This window comes from Zootermopsis nevadensis, unplaced genomic scaffold, assembly GCF_977971745.1.
Source record: "Zootermopsis nevadensis isolate Lab colony 2312 unplaced genomic scaffold, Znev_1.0 Znev_ptg000006l, whole genome shotgun sequence".
NCBI classification, from domain to species: domain Eukaryota; kingdom Metazoa; phylum Arthropoda; class Insecta; order Blattodea; family Termopsidae; genus Zootermopsis; species Zootermopsis nevadensis.
In genome coordinates this window covers 11,612,184-11,627,290 of record NW_028259138.1, presented here as the reverse complement: position 1 = coordinate 11,627,290, position 15,107 = coordinate 11,612,184, and the positions used below count along the sequence as shown (strand labels likewise).

The following is a 15,107-nucleotide window of genomic DNA, read 5'->3' as shown; positions in this document are numbered from 1 at the left end:
GCCGGGCCGCGAGCCAAAATCCGCGCTGGACACCGGCCACCATTCCATGCTGCTGGCTAAATTTGGCCACAGACGATCGTCGCCCATTCCGCGGTGGACATACGTCACAACTTTAACCCCCTTCCAATCTTCTACGTCTCGGATCTAGCCGAATCTCGTCTTAAAATGCTGCAGGCAAGCGATAATCCACACACAGTGATCTACAATTTGTGTACTCCCGGACTTAAACTCCGGTTGGATTCCCTCTTATATTCTTTCCCCCAGTTTCCATACCATTCATTCGTCCGTTTTCAGACCTGGTAGATTAAATTACCAGTAACATGCCTTACTCGCATTCGAGAGGTCCCCTTTCAGACTTCGGTTCGGTCAAAGGCTACCTTGGCTGAGACTCTGTGGTGTGCCTCAGAATCTCCAAGCGACTGTTTAAACTTCTCCAATCCTTCCTTTAGATTGACACCACTAATTTGTCTAAGTTAGTGCTTCTGTTGAAGTGTCACATTTATGAAACGTCTCCAATTTCTCGTTAGTCGTGTAAATGTTTATTACTTTCGGCCATCCGCGTGTGTTGAAATTATAAAGACCCTAAACGAAAGTATTCTGATTACATTTAGTACATAAAAAGCTTAGTAATAGTATTTAACTTTGAAATTTAATTTTGATTTTAATTGTAACAGCACGGGCAACACTGTAGTGTAAAGGCTAACTCTTGTCGTTTCTCACAAAGATTCCTCAGGGTCGTTGGCTTCATGGGCGATGGGTATAATTATCTGCCTTCGAGAGGTTTAACTTTGTGTGTTTATGTCTTCGTTTGTTAATGTAAGTGTAGGGCGTCAGTGCGTCTGACATGAAGAAAGATAAAACCGAAGGTTTTATTACTGGAGATGTATTTCATTCGTGTGTTCTGTAGAATACGTGTTTGGTACATCTCTGTGCGTAACTAAGTCACGACAATCACAGAACGAAATTCAAACGCGAACATCAATGGACCCCGCTAGAGAACGGGGTAACAGTCAGTAAGTATAGCTGGCGACGCTGAGCTCCAGAGTGCACACTTTAAAGAAAGATTTCTTGCCTTGTTTTACTATTAGGAAAGAATTTCACGAATAAAATGTTTAATTAAATTCGTAAAATGTATCTGTCGTAGGCTGATTAAAATTTTTATGACGTGCTATAAAGCAGCTGGTTACAAGAAATGTTTACGTTTAAAAAAGTTAGAAAATTGAAGAATCCTCAAAAGTCACAACGACCATTGAATTTAATATTCTGTTTCATGAAATTTCTTTTCATAAAACGTGTCGTTTCCAAGATCGCGCGATTAATAATTCTACTTATAATGAATTGGTCTTTCTTTAGCTATTTATTTATTATCTGACACAGGAGATCATGTAATTCCAGCATCTTCACCATTCTTTGTTGTGCTGTTATATCTTGGTGTAAAATTAGATTGAATTAAGATCAGAATAAACATTTGTGTAGCATCTGGAATTGTGTTACTTAGGTACACGCCATTAATAACAAAAAATCCATTGCATTCACAATGACTCATGAAATACAGAGAAACTGATGATGCCCTTCCTTCGGGATGAATCACTTTACGTCAAAGTTGGCCCCGTCCTGGTTTCTCTGCAGCAAAGAATACACCGCACAGAAACAGAACAATGCCAAAACAAAACAAAAGAAGGCAATATACCATAAAAGAGACGAGAAATCCCAGATCTCGGATGCGAACCTTGGAAAGATACAGTGATTATGTACATCTGGGTATCGAAATCGGTTTCTGGATTATAATCCAGTGATTTGAAACGCGGCATTAAGCTCTCAGCTGCCTTGAAGTTTGGCGAAGTGCAGATAGGACGTCCAACACCAATTGTCTTGCAGCACGTTAGGTAAAATCCGTGTTATCTAAAAGTCATTACGACACTTCGCATGAAGGAACTATAAGATATATTAATTAATTAACCTCAGTGCTAGTTATGTTTGTCATTTGCATTTTCTGAGGTACTTAGCATTTAATAAAATATGGGCCTATATATGGCAGTAGTTCGTACTCTTTAATTCTGATAAATTCATCAAAACTTGTAACTTAGTAATAAGTAGTCTGTCACCAGACGAACTCAACGTAACTCTGAAGTCTTGCATCTTTGTGATCCGCGAGATGGTGAACGTGACACATAAAGTTTCAATGGATTTTTGTGGTCTAGCGGTTAGAACGCTGGCCTTGTAATCCTGGGGTCTCGGGTTCGATTCCCGGCGGTGCCCGAATTTATAACTTGTGTTGGGCAAGGCCGTGGTCTAGGCAACACGGAGTTTTCCTCCGGGGGCTTCCCCGGTTTCTCCGTGGCATCCGAACAATTACTCCATTCACACGCAGAAGAAGGCAATGGCAAACCACTTCTGGATCATCTGCCAAGAACGTATATGAACAGGTCCCAGTCCGAGAAAAGGATGGAAGGATCCTGTTCATATGGACCTGTCGTCAGACAGAACACTAAATAATAATAATAATAATATACACACACACTTCGTCGCAACGTCCAGACGGGCTCTGGGGTACACCCAGTCTCCTATCCGTTTGGTATACCGGATGATTTCCTCTGGGGGTAGAGTGGCCGCCATGACGTGGTCGAAGAAGGGCAACACGAGATGATGAGATTGAATTTAGAGTAAGACAGGTTGTTGAGAGATTCTGCCTCTCCTTTGCGCCAACTTAATTGCCGATTATCGTTGAACGCTGTGCGATTTCACATTCTTTTCCCTTGGCGTCTACCGCTTTCGACAAGTTATAAAAACACGTCTGCAAATGGACGGAAATAGTAATTGATTGGTAAGAATCCTTTCATAGGAAGAATCTGTCAAAAAGTAAGAGGTGTACAAAAAAGACAAGGTGAGAGTGAGTGAGGCCACGTCTGTTAACTGACAATGACCTACTGAAATCGGTTCAGGGACTTCTCCATCGTTTCTACTGCAGTGTTTTGTTTTATTTTCGCTCGTTACAAAAAGAAACAATTTGTGTGGAAGGCTAAATCTTTTATTTCGCTTTCCAGTGTAATGCCAACAGAATTAAATTTACGTCACTTGAGGAGCATTTGTCTTCATTATTTTAAATTAGTATGAAAAATTATGTGGTTGCTTTGTAAAACGAGTTTAGTGTCAGCCTTGCCACTAACAAGCGTCATTTTAAAACTGCCGTTATGACTGGAACTTTAATTAACCCTCGACTGAATATTTCTCCAATCTACTTGATTCTCAAATACCATTTTAAGTTAGATATGACGAATCTTTTATTTCATTGAATCTACTACGTATTCGAACATATCCACGCCTCCAACGGGAATCAAACCCGCGAATGCAGGTGTTACCCTTTGTGTAGGAGGCTTGTGGGCCCCACAACATTAGTGTGGAAAAGAAAAAATCTGACCCCTGTCTGGTACCGGACAGCACAAAGAAATTCGGACACAAAATACTGCCCCAAGTGGAATTTAAAACCGCGGTGTCCATAACCACAAGCTCCTTCAACCTCATTACCATCTGATCTTTCATCTAGTTGAAAAAATATGGGCACAGCTACAAGACGAAATACTAACAGAACATCACAGATGCGTGAAGGATAGAAGAAATAATATAATTATCAGGTCCATACCATTTCGTGGTTTATTTCTGTGGTTAATGCCAATTAGTATGAGATGTCCTCTCTTAAGAGATATCAGAAATAACCTCAAACTTCGCTTCATCGCCATATTTTCAATTTGTAACACAGAGAAAAGAGGGCTGAAACATTTGTACGTTCGTTTATCACCATCTTCATACTAACTTCCACATCGTATTCAAATTATCCTCAGACTTAACAAGTTGAACAGCCCTGCGCAACTGTGGGTCGACTTATTGTATTTTTTTATTATTTATTTGACTGCAATTGGGTTTTTACCCGGTGGCAGTGGTCCTACAATAAGACACAACAAAACATAAGACAACAAAAACAATAAGAAACAACAGAACAATGAGACAGAACAAAACAATAAGACACAAAAAACATAAGACAACAAAAATAATAACAACAGAACAATGAAACAGAACAAAACAATAACACAAAAACATAAGACAACACAAACAATAACAATAAGAAACAACAGAACAATGAGACACAACAAAACAGTAAGACAAAAAGACATAAGACACAACAAAAACAATAAGACAACAAAACAATGAGACACAAAAAACATAAGGCACAACAAGAACAATAAGACACAACAAAGCAATGAGACACAACAATACAGTAAGACAAAAAGACATGACACAACAAAAACAATGAGACACAAAAAACATAAGGCACAACAAGAACAATAAGACACAACAAAACAACACACCACACTCAAAATAAAACAACTCATAATATTACAAAACCGTATAACCTAAAGTACATAACTTAAAAATTAATACCAACTAGACATAAGTCAGTAACAGTAATGAATCACACGTTTCATCAGGACCTTCTCTTCACTTCACTACACTTACGAAGCCTTCCCATCCTCACCCCAATTTACCCCCCTTCACTGCCCCCACCCATCTATTCCCTTTACTTCACCTCATTTATCACTTTCCTAACCTTCTTCCTAAACGTACTTGGTTTACAGGAGAGAGTCCCTAAAACCTCAGCAGGTAGCTGGTTCCAGAGTTGGATGGTCCTATTTACAAAGGAATATTTTCCGATATCTGTTCTTTGTTTTCTGCTCCTAACTTTCCGAATATGATCGACTCTGCTCAGGTAGTATGGCCTTTGCAATCTGTCACCTATAACTTTCCATGCCCGATCTCCCGTGTACGCCTTGAAGAGAGCACATATTCGTGCTATCTTTCTACGCTGTGCCAGGGTTTCCCAGTTCGAATCGCTCCTGTGATATGCAAATTTACATGCTTTCCTTTGCACCCGTTCTAACGCATTTATCTGCCCCTCCCTGTAAGGATCCCAGCACGCCGCCCCATATTCCAGAATCGGACGCACTAGTGATGAACCTATCTGGAAATGTTTCCCGTTAATTATGTCCAATTGTGACTCCCACATACGTAAAACCTTACATGAGTCACAGGAAAATCGGTTCTGTCACAGATTTGAACTTGTGAACCTAACCTAATTCTCTAAGATTCAGTTCAGGCTAGCGCTTCTGACTTTATATCCGGAGGTATCCGGTTCAAATGTCTATTAGGAGTTCGGATTTCCTAAATGAGTTCACACGTGATTCTCGTCGGTCCTTACGCACGAATATCAAAGTAACCCCTTGAAGTAGGCTACGACCATTCCTTGAATATCTACCCTGTATAACATCCATGATATTCTAGAGCAGGGGTACTCAACCTTTTTCGCTGGCGTACCACCAAGTCTAATTTAACACATTAACTGTACCACTAACCAAATGTTTTCAAGGAAAACTGTTATTTGTGTTAATATTAAATTTTGATTTTCTTACTTAGTTCGCGTACCACCAGTGGTACGCGTACCATAGGTTGAGAAACGCTGTTCTAGATAACTTCTTCTATACTACGTCTGTGCAGCTGATAGAACGTTATTAAATAATCAAGCAATTACAATGGATATAGTGGTTTAAAAGTCACGCAAACCATATTAAAATATTTATTGATGGTTGTGATTCAATACAGTTCGATTGGATTAATAAATAATATCGCTGTGACTACGCAAGGGCCCACGCAGGTAAACGACACGTTATAACCTGCTTGTTCCATTTCGTCAATAGTCTTTCAACAGCCGGAGTGCAAGGATGTGTCTTTCAAAAGTGCAACGAAATGTTCACTGTCGAACACTAAATACCATCAAGATCTTAACTTGCGAGGTTCAGTTTAGGGATACATTTCCCGATTGTCGTGTACCCAACAAATCGACAGTATCTCGTCTGGTGAACCGTTTCCATGACACAGAAGCTGTTCATTGGGTAACATCAAACAACACAAAATGTATAACTTTCTTTTCCTGATGTCAGTGTAATTTATTTTTGACAAGAAAGGGTTGCGTGATTTTCTGATCATCCTATACTACTTACTTTGCTGCAGAGTGTTAGACAGTTAAACCCGCTGCTGTTCTACCGGTCCACAGGTCACCAAAAGTTGACGAACCCTGGCCTTTACGACAGAGACTGAAGCTCATTTTTAGTACACGGAAATGTAAAAGATGAAGCCCCTAACTTGTTTCCTAGGGTATGAAACGTGATGCTTGGTCATGGCTATCGCACGAATTGGGGTGGGGGGGCAGTGGGGGGATGATTATCAGGGGAAACCTAATAACTCGGAGAAAACCCAGCCTTTCTGCCAATTCAGTCGAAACGAATCTCACGTGAAGTCACTGGGAATCGAACCCGAGACTCAGTGATAAGAAGTCAGTGTCCAGCAGCCCGAATTTTTCATTATAAGGCTTGCCGAAGCAATTAGTGAATCTGAGTAATTTTTACTTTATAAACGAAGAACACTTTCGTGTTTACGGAATGGGGTTTCGTCATTCCCTGTATTTTCCGTGTACAATAATATCGATCTTTGTTCACCAGATAACGATAATCTGTCAACTATATTACAATGAGCCGACATATCGATCATAACGAAATGTGCTTCAGACGCCAAGAAAAGTAATAAATTCTTTGATTAAAGTAGTTATTTGTTGAGTAAGCAAAAATGAAGTACGATGTTCGTTGGCTTTTATATTTCGCGCTGAATCTCTCTTTGCTTCAGTGTTCACCATCAACTGAAATGAGTTGGATGGAACACAGTTAAAAAGTAGACTTTGACCAGGTGTTCCCATTGAGATAATGAACGAACCTAATTAATCGTGGAAATTAATTACCGATTCTGTGGTTAGTGATAATAGCATTGAAACAATGCCTAGGGACTGTTCACGAGATATAACTATTCCTTGATAAGAGACAAAAATAATTTATCTACTCTATTTTTAGTTTTTTAAGCGAAAAAATAATTTCTCACTGTCTTCTGAACTGACAGTTTACGTCGGAGTTGAAAGCCAAGCACCTGAACATTGACCCAAGGAGATGAAGAGGATATCAGTGGTTCTGAACCACACGTTCACACTCTTTGCATTTAAAAGAAATGTCCCCAATTTAAATCCAAGTATTCCAGACGAATTCCTTGCGATTTTGTTGGCTTCACTGATCTCCGTGTTTGTTTACTGCACACAAATAAATTGTATTTCGTTAAGTACCAATAAAATTAAAATATTTCTAATAAAAGCTAGGAGTCGACTGGTTTTCTTAATGTGACGCACAGTTTGTTCAATCTACGTCGCCATGTTTTACAAAGAGACGTTCAGGTAAAGTAGGGGCTATATTTGACCTGTCCGGGCCCAAAATTAAATATATCTGGCACGTATAATATGCCCTCATTATCAAATTTAGTCGAAATCCGTTGAGTTCTTAACTGAAACTGTTCTACCGACGATCACTAATTTCTTATTTCGTGTTCCTTAAATGAATTATGTTGAAAAAACGAATAAAAGTCAAACTGTCTAAGATGCGTGGATAACAGCAAGTGATTCCGTCGAAAGAAAGATTGTAAAAAGCTGAATAAAACGAATTCTAAATGCGATTAAGTGTTTCGTGAAGAACAATATTAGTTGAGATTTATGTTTCTTACGGCGACGAGTAGAAAACGTCTGTCTCCTGAGATGTTTTACTGTGTGTTTAGTCTGGTTGATATTGACCGACGTTTCATGGGAGCTTACAGACTTCAGACTGCACGATGCAACATCCCAGATGACAACCACCTTCCGTTAGAACAATTCCCAGCAAACGCTTTACAGTTATAGTGGCTCAGAATTGTAACGCGATCTGGGGAGAATACGCGGTCTTTCATTCTCCGGCTTTCTGACTAATATTTTGTAAGGGCGATCAGTTCTTATCTGCTCCATTTTCCCCGGCGTGGTCTAATTGGTGGCCTGAAACTACTTGTAACCAGACCCACGTAAAAATTATGTCGGATACAAGCTGTTGCAGGAATCAATTTAAAATAATAAGTAACTCTACAATATTTTCTGCACATTTCAGTCCAATTTATATCTGATCATTTTCCCTTCTACAGAAGGTAATTTGTAAATTCTGAAGAAAAAAGTTGGGCCGCCTAGATTTAACCAAATCTCGGGCTACCAGCCTCGTTCTCAGGAGTACCCTGAGGATGAGGACGAAGATGGTTCTTGAAACATTGGTGTTTTCTCCATTTAACCACCTGACATGGCTGGTAGCCCGAGAAGAATTAATTATACTTAGTCGCCGTGACTACCAGTCTTGTAATTTGTGCATTTGATATCCGTGTCCCAAAGGTCAGTGGAAAAGGCAAACAGTCTGCCTCGAAATTTACTATCTGTAAACGAATAAACGCAAATCACTCAGTCTTAAGATTCCATCTTGTTCTTGATGGTAGCAACGACCTCTGCGTAGAGGTATGGCATGACACTCCGCCTCAAAACAAATATGGAAGCAAGAAAGAAAATCAAAGTGCAGACATACTAATTGCACCACGTGCATGGCTGAGAGAAGTGCAGAACTGCCCACGCAAACAGAGGGGACGACCGACTGTAAATCAAAGTTCACACTTGCCGAAGTGCTGAGTGCTGCATAACACAAGGACACATCCGGTGGCTGGCGGCGTATATTTGCACCACGTCACGAGCGGGTTAGCTTAAGAGTAGAAATTCTAACGCGTTCGGGATGTTTGAACATCAGCCGGGACTGAGGATTTTTGTGGTCGTTTGTACACCTTCTAGTTGTACGTCATGAAACAGGTATGCAGCGCTTACCAGTTTGCTGTACATAGATCTGTTTCGCCTTCTTCGATCGAATGAGTGCAGTGAAAATATCTGTTAGACATTAATTTAAAATTGCAAGCTGGAAAATTTATTATATTTTTAAACTTGTGGATAGTCTGAAATTAAGATTGAAGACGACTGTCAGGTCATAGTGCTGTTTCAGCAAAAATTTAATCTGTATTAGTAACCTTCTTATTTCACTGTGACCCTCACTTTTATTCGTTTATATAATACTGCTCTACATAAGGAATAAGAAACTTACAATATTAGACCATCTTAAGAACCGAGGCGTCAATGAAAGGTTATTACCGGTAGTTTTAAAGAAATGGGGGGTGTGGTTCAGGACAAGGTCCATTGAGGTCTCCTGTGAACATGTTAATGGACATGTGGTTTCCATAACATCAGAATATCTCCTGGCCAGTTTAAAAAGTACCGGGTGGATGTGCCGTGGATCTAGTGGCCTTGGAGGACCGAAGTACAAACAGGAAACACGGCGTGACTCAAACCGTCGATCTTCCGGATAGGATTTCAAGTGCACTGCCAGTCTGTTCAGTGAGAGATGCACAGATAATCTCGATGAAGTGGTCGTCAGGTATTCCATCCCGCGGCCCTTTTGTCAGATTACTTAGTCTTCACCTTCTACACGGATGAAATTGTCGCTTTCTGGCGGTCAAAGGCCCAGATCTCTTCCGGAAGCAGTTTGTCTCTTACGACACTTACTAAGGCAATTAAGCCACGTGACTCAGGTGTGCAGCTGTTTCCTGCTCTGACACGACATTTCCAATCATGTTCAGTCTTCGACACTTATCAGACAAGTTATCCATAATTCTGAACACACTGTTTCGACACCCGACACTCCAATCTCTTTCCAGGTGCACTGACCCAATAATCAGACACTATGGGCATTTGGGTATCAGTTTCCGGAAGTGACATCGTATCAGTCAATTGCCGCTAATTTTCAAGCTTCAATATTGCGAATAACAATTAGTGCATTTCTTACATGGGCCCATGGATCCCTGAGTAGCACCAATTTTGCAGGGAATTACTTTTTCTAGCCTTTGCACGGCCGGGGCGTGACGCTGACCACTCACCCCATCTAGTGCCGAGGTCAAGAACTCATAAGAGCTGTACGGCCTCTGCCCACAACCGCCTCCATGGCGTGTACATTCTCCATGAAGTAGTCTTTCTTGAGAAGCTAACATCTACTGAAATGATCAAGAAATCCCCCCCCCTTTCATGGCACCACAAGCTCCATTAATGTGTTCACAGGAACCAGCCACTGGTTCCTGTTATGCCCCAGATGAATCCAGTTTACAGCCTCTCTGCTACGCTGCTTGAATTGCTATGGGGGTGTGGCCAGGTATTGGAACCAGCGCAGACACAAGACGGGCTCCGAACCTACGCCTGTGTGTGGGTTGTCCTGATGGCTTCCACACCAAGCGCGTGCTGCTCTTTTAGAGGACAATACCCCTCGTGACAGCTGAGTCGGTAACACGACGTGTTTGATGGATGGCCGAAAGAAGCTGGATCATTTTTCATCCGTCTCTCACTTTCCGGGCACCCGGAACCTTCTCCCCGGAGGCAAAATAGCCGGAGTGCCTAACTGACTCACTAGTTACAGAATGCGGTCGGATAGGTAGCATATTTATGCATAAGTTATTATTATTTAGTGTTCTGTCTGACGACAGGTCCACATGAACAGGATCCTTCCATCCTTTTCTCGGACTGGGACCTGTTCATATACGTTCTTGGCAGATGATCCAGAAGTGGTTTGCCATTGCTTTCTTCTGTGTGTGAATGGAGTAATTGTTGGGATGCCACGGAGGAAAACTCCGTGTTGCCTAGACCACGGCCTTGCCCAACACAAGTTATAAATTCGGGCACCGCCGGGAATCGAACCCGAGACCCCAGGATTACAAGGCCAGCGTTCTAACCGCTAGACCACCGAATACGAATCCATGTCCTCCGAAGTTATCCTGAGTCGGTCGAGGCCATTGAAGGTAGGGAAGTCTGATAACATACCGCTATAATAATTTGGTTTGTAAGATGGCTAATGTAATCCTTGTACATTAATTAAAAACAAAATTAATCTATTAGGAGAATATTAAAGTACGATTATTTCAGCGGTTTGTTATCAGACTTCCCTACCTTCAATGGCCTCGACTGACTCAGGATAACTTCGGAGGACATGGGTTCCTATTCGAAAGTTGTTCTCTCTGAGTCCCTCTATACGTTCCTTCAGTTGGGCCCTAACATTTTGAATCATCCTGTATATAATAGAATTCAGTAAATTTATTGTGATTATAACGCATAAAACCAAATTCTTGATTTTGGTTGCTCGTTGATAGTGAAATGTAACGCAAGGTCGTGACTATATTTTGTGCGGTCCCAGGCCTCTCACAGAAGTGTCATCGGACGGCTTCTGGTATCGTATTCTCAAGGCCAAGACAATGTTGAGGAAAACTGTTTTCATGATAATGATAATGATGCTAGCAAACGAATTATCTTTCAGGAATAAATTATGTAAGTTGGCGGAATACTTTGTCTACACATCGGTTGATGTTATTTTGTTCTTTGTTGTGTTATCGTGTCATGTGACAGCTGGCACTTGAACAGGTCAAAATATTGCTCTGGTCTTCGGAAACCTCTTTGACTATCGGTGTGGCATATGAACGGCATGTGAATGTAATACATTCTAGCTCCCTGACAGCTATACCAATATGGCGGCCCTGCAAAATTATTTAGTAACAGCGACGCTAGGACCATTAGTGTATGGACGTGATATTTTGTACTGTGATAGATCTTTGATAATATTAAAAGTGGTACCCAGCTTTATTTTTTAGCGGAGCAATAGGAAATAACATTCCTTCCGCACAGAAGAAGGCAATGGCAAACCACTTCTGGATCATCTGCCAAGAACGTATATGAACAGGTCCCAGTCCGAGAAAAGGATGGAAGGATCCTGTTCATATGGACCTGTCGTCAGACAGAACACTAAATAATAATAAGATGAGGTGGTCTAGCGGTTAAAACGCTGGCCTTGTAATCCTGGGGTCTCGGGATCGATTCCCGGCGGTGCCCGAATTTATAACTTGTGTTGGGCAAGGCCGTGGTCTAGGCAACACGGAGTTTTCCTCCGTGGCATCCCAACAATTACTCCATTCACACACAGAAGAAGGCAATGGCAAACCATTTCTGGATCATCTGCCAAGAACGTATATGAACAGGTCCCAGTCCGAGAAAAGGATGGAAAGATCCTGTTCATATGGACCTGTCGTCAGACAGAACACTAAATAATAATAATAAACACATCTATATTTGATGAATTGTTGTAGTTTGAGGCATGAATTTGTATCTTCAAATTTGGTATGAAATGTGGACCTGTGTCTTGTAACTGAATGCTGTGGTGTTTTGTGAGATTACGTATAAAATCCTGGAAAAGTAATATGGATTTCAGTTCGTCGTACGAAAAACAAGTTTCGAGTCAAATGTGTTAATTTTTATATGTAAATTACGCAGAAGCTGTGTTTCGTTACCCCACTAATTCTGATCCTTCAGGACCCTAAGTAACGACAGCCTTCTTGCTGCTAATGCTAGTTGCAGGAACAATGGCATTTTCAGCAAAGCTACTTCTTCCTTATTTTCACTTAACCTTTCTTTTGGCTACTTTCTTCAGCTTTTATATTCCGTGTTTCGACTCTTTTTTCTGTGCTTATGTTCATCTTCTCTGTTCTCTTATCTCTGGAATGAAATTTTCTGTAAAATTTTCTCTTTAGAATAATAGTCAGTTAAATCAGGGCGATTAGTGTTCGATTCCCTGGAGGAACATTTCTCTTCGCCATCAAGTCCAGGTGGTTTTTGGGTCCACCCAGCCTCACATCCAATGGGTACCAGGGATTCTATCCTCGGGGCTAAATCGACGTAGTGTTAAACTCGTCACCATTTAATGTCGTGGTTAGAAGGGCTCCTTCGTCTTCATGACACTTAAGTAGGGGACACCTTTACTATGATACTCTTATTTCATTGAAGACTTATTTCTCAAACACGCCTTGGCATGTCCGTCTATCTGTGTTTCACTATTTTACTGTTCTGTTGCGGAAGAATTTGTTTTCATTAATTGTACATAAAGCCCTTGCTGTAATGTATGGGAAAAGACTGAAATCTGATATTTCTTGACTATCTGAGCTTGCTGTTAGCTTCTCTCAAGAAAGGATCGGCTCCAAGAAGGTCGTATCTTTCAGTACATTTACACCTTTCGAGAAAGTGTCTTCAGAGCTGCACTTAAGAATGTACCGTTTATTTCCACATCACAACATTGATTCTACCTCATACAAAGAACATTCTTTTCGTTATTAACGTCTGAACAGACAAAGGAAATTGACTGTAGACCGGCTTTTAGCTTTAGGGATGATGTCTGTGTGCAGCGCCTTTAACGTGTCGCCCCGCCAGACATTCCAGCTGCTGTTATGGGACCCAAACTTTTAAAAAAAAACTAGCCACTCGCCCCAATCCTGCGCCTTCAATTCCAATTTCTGAGATCCATTTTGTCCATACCTAGATCTCCCCAGTTGTGTCCACACAACAGAATTATTTCAAGTATTTCTTGTGATCACTATGTTCACCTAATAATTTTCACTTTTTCTGTTTCATTTAACGACTTTATCAGTAGATAAGATTGTACAGCGGTTGTTGTCTAGTTTGTACCATCCCGGCATTTTTCTGGATTGACTGAAGAAAACCACGAAAAACCTTGGACAGGACAGCTAGTTTCCGGACTCCGAACCTCCCGTATACGCAGCGGATGTACTGACCATTCGACTGCAACGTTCGCTAATTACCTTGTTTCATTGTTTATTAATTTATTTGGCAATACTGTATCAACTGTTTCGGTTAATAAACATAAAACGAATACGGATTGCTATTTATGGATGTGTAAGAACAGTACAGAGGTCCGTACTGAGTTACTATCCCAACATATGACTCGCCGGACTGAAAAAATCCATGGAAACCCTCAGTCAGGCTCTGTCGATTGAAGCTGTAACTGAGAACCTCCCGATCACCTATGAATATTCCATCAAGAGTTAAAACTGTTAACACCTCATATGCAGGCTGGTAGCCACAAACACTACATGCACGCTGTTGCAATTTGGTGACGTATTGGATGTTTACTTTCATGAAATTTAATTTGGTTTACATTACTTTGTATTTGTATTTGATTAAGTTTGCCAACGTCATATGGGTGTGAGTTAAGGACATTCAGATACATGGTTACTGCAATGTAATCAGTTTGTATTTTTCGTAATCGGAAAAAAAATGTACAAAAGAGATAACGTCAGCCCAACCCAAATAACAGAATCCGAAAGTGCATAAACCAAAGCCCACTGAACTCAAACATGAGCCTTCTATACTCGCAGCCGGAACCCTGAAGATTGATATTAACGTTATCCTCCAATCTCTTAGTCGTTTCCTTAAAGGTTTTCGCGCCAAAATTCTGTTCGAAATTGTCACCCCCCCCCCCCTCCTTTTAAGTCATGTTCATTTCCGTCATTCAATTTTCAACCAAAGAACGGACAAGGATGTACTCACATCATACTCTCCAGTTGTCGGGCAATACCCTGATCTTCCCGTACCATTTCCTTGGGAAGTGCCCCGATGATGTCGTTGGCTTTGTTGTTGTAAGTCCCCAGCATCCCCCGGTACATGTTGTACACGAGTCGCTTCACGTTCGGGTCGTTTGGGTCCACTTTCATCCCCTCTGCCGATGCCATTGTAATCCGTCGGTGCTAAAAACACGTTTCCCCGAGAGATATGCCGGACTGTGGACCTTGCCTTCCAAGATCTGATACTTTAATCGCGAGTGGCCTTGGATAAATAACCGCACAGTTTAGACAGAGAAGAAATTTTCACACACTTTCAATTCGTATTGTTCCAACTTCAATTGTCCCGTCTCTGTATTCAACTTTCACACAACTTGTGCGATCGAAAGACAGAAGAAACCGTGTAAGCAACCTCGCGCTAACAAACGAAAAGAAAACTTTACAGCTTCGCGCGTAATGTTCGTTCGGTTGCTGACAGCTAGCAGCAATGGAGTGCGTCCGTACTGGAGGTGAGAGTAGCTCACACTGAAGTCGAGAGGAGTGACCACGATCATGGAAGCCCTACGTCATGACGTCACTCAGGGAGCCCTTCCTGCAATGGCTTCCTCTGGTTCCATAGAAAATTTCTGCTGACTATCATTGCCGAGCCGTGAAATCACAGAGCAATTCCTCACGACAGTTCTCAGGCCGCTCACAAA

At 41.2% G+C, this 15,107-nt stretch overlaps 1 protein-coding gene across 5 annotated transcripts in view; it reads right to left on the bottom strand.

Moving 5' to 3' along the window:
- The window catches only part of LOC110830986 (uncharacterized), a 96,253-nt gene that overhangs the window by 47,939 nt on the left and 33,207 nt on the right, over window positions 1–15,107 (bottom strand). The window contains exon 1 of one of the 5 annotated variants that reach the window (XM_022066467.2): window positions 14,399–14,935. The exons of the other annotated variants lie outside the window; for them this stretch is intronic. Within the exon in view, the coding sequence (XP_021922159.2) occupies window positions 14,399–14,580 (182 nt within the window). The 5' untranslated portion in view covers window positions 14,581–14,935. Of the gene's footprint in view, window positions 1–14,398; window positions 14,936–15,107 lie in introns of those variants that run through there. 5 annotated transcript variants of the gene reach the window in all.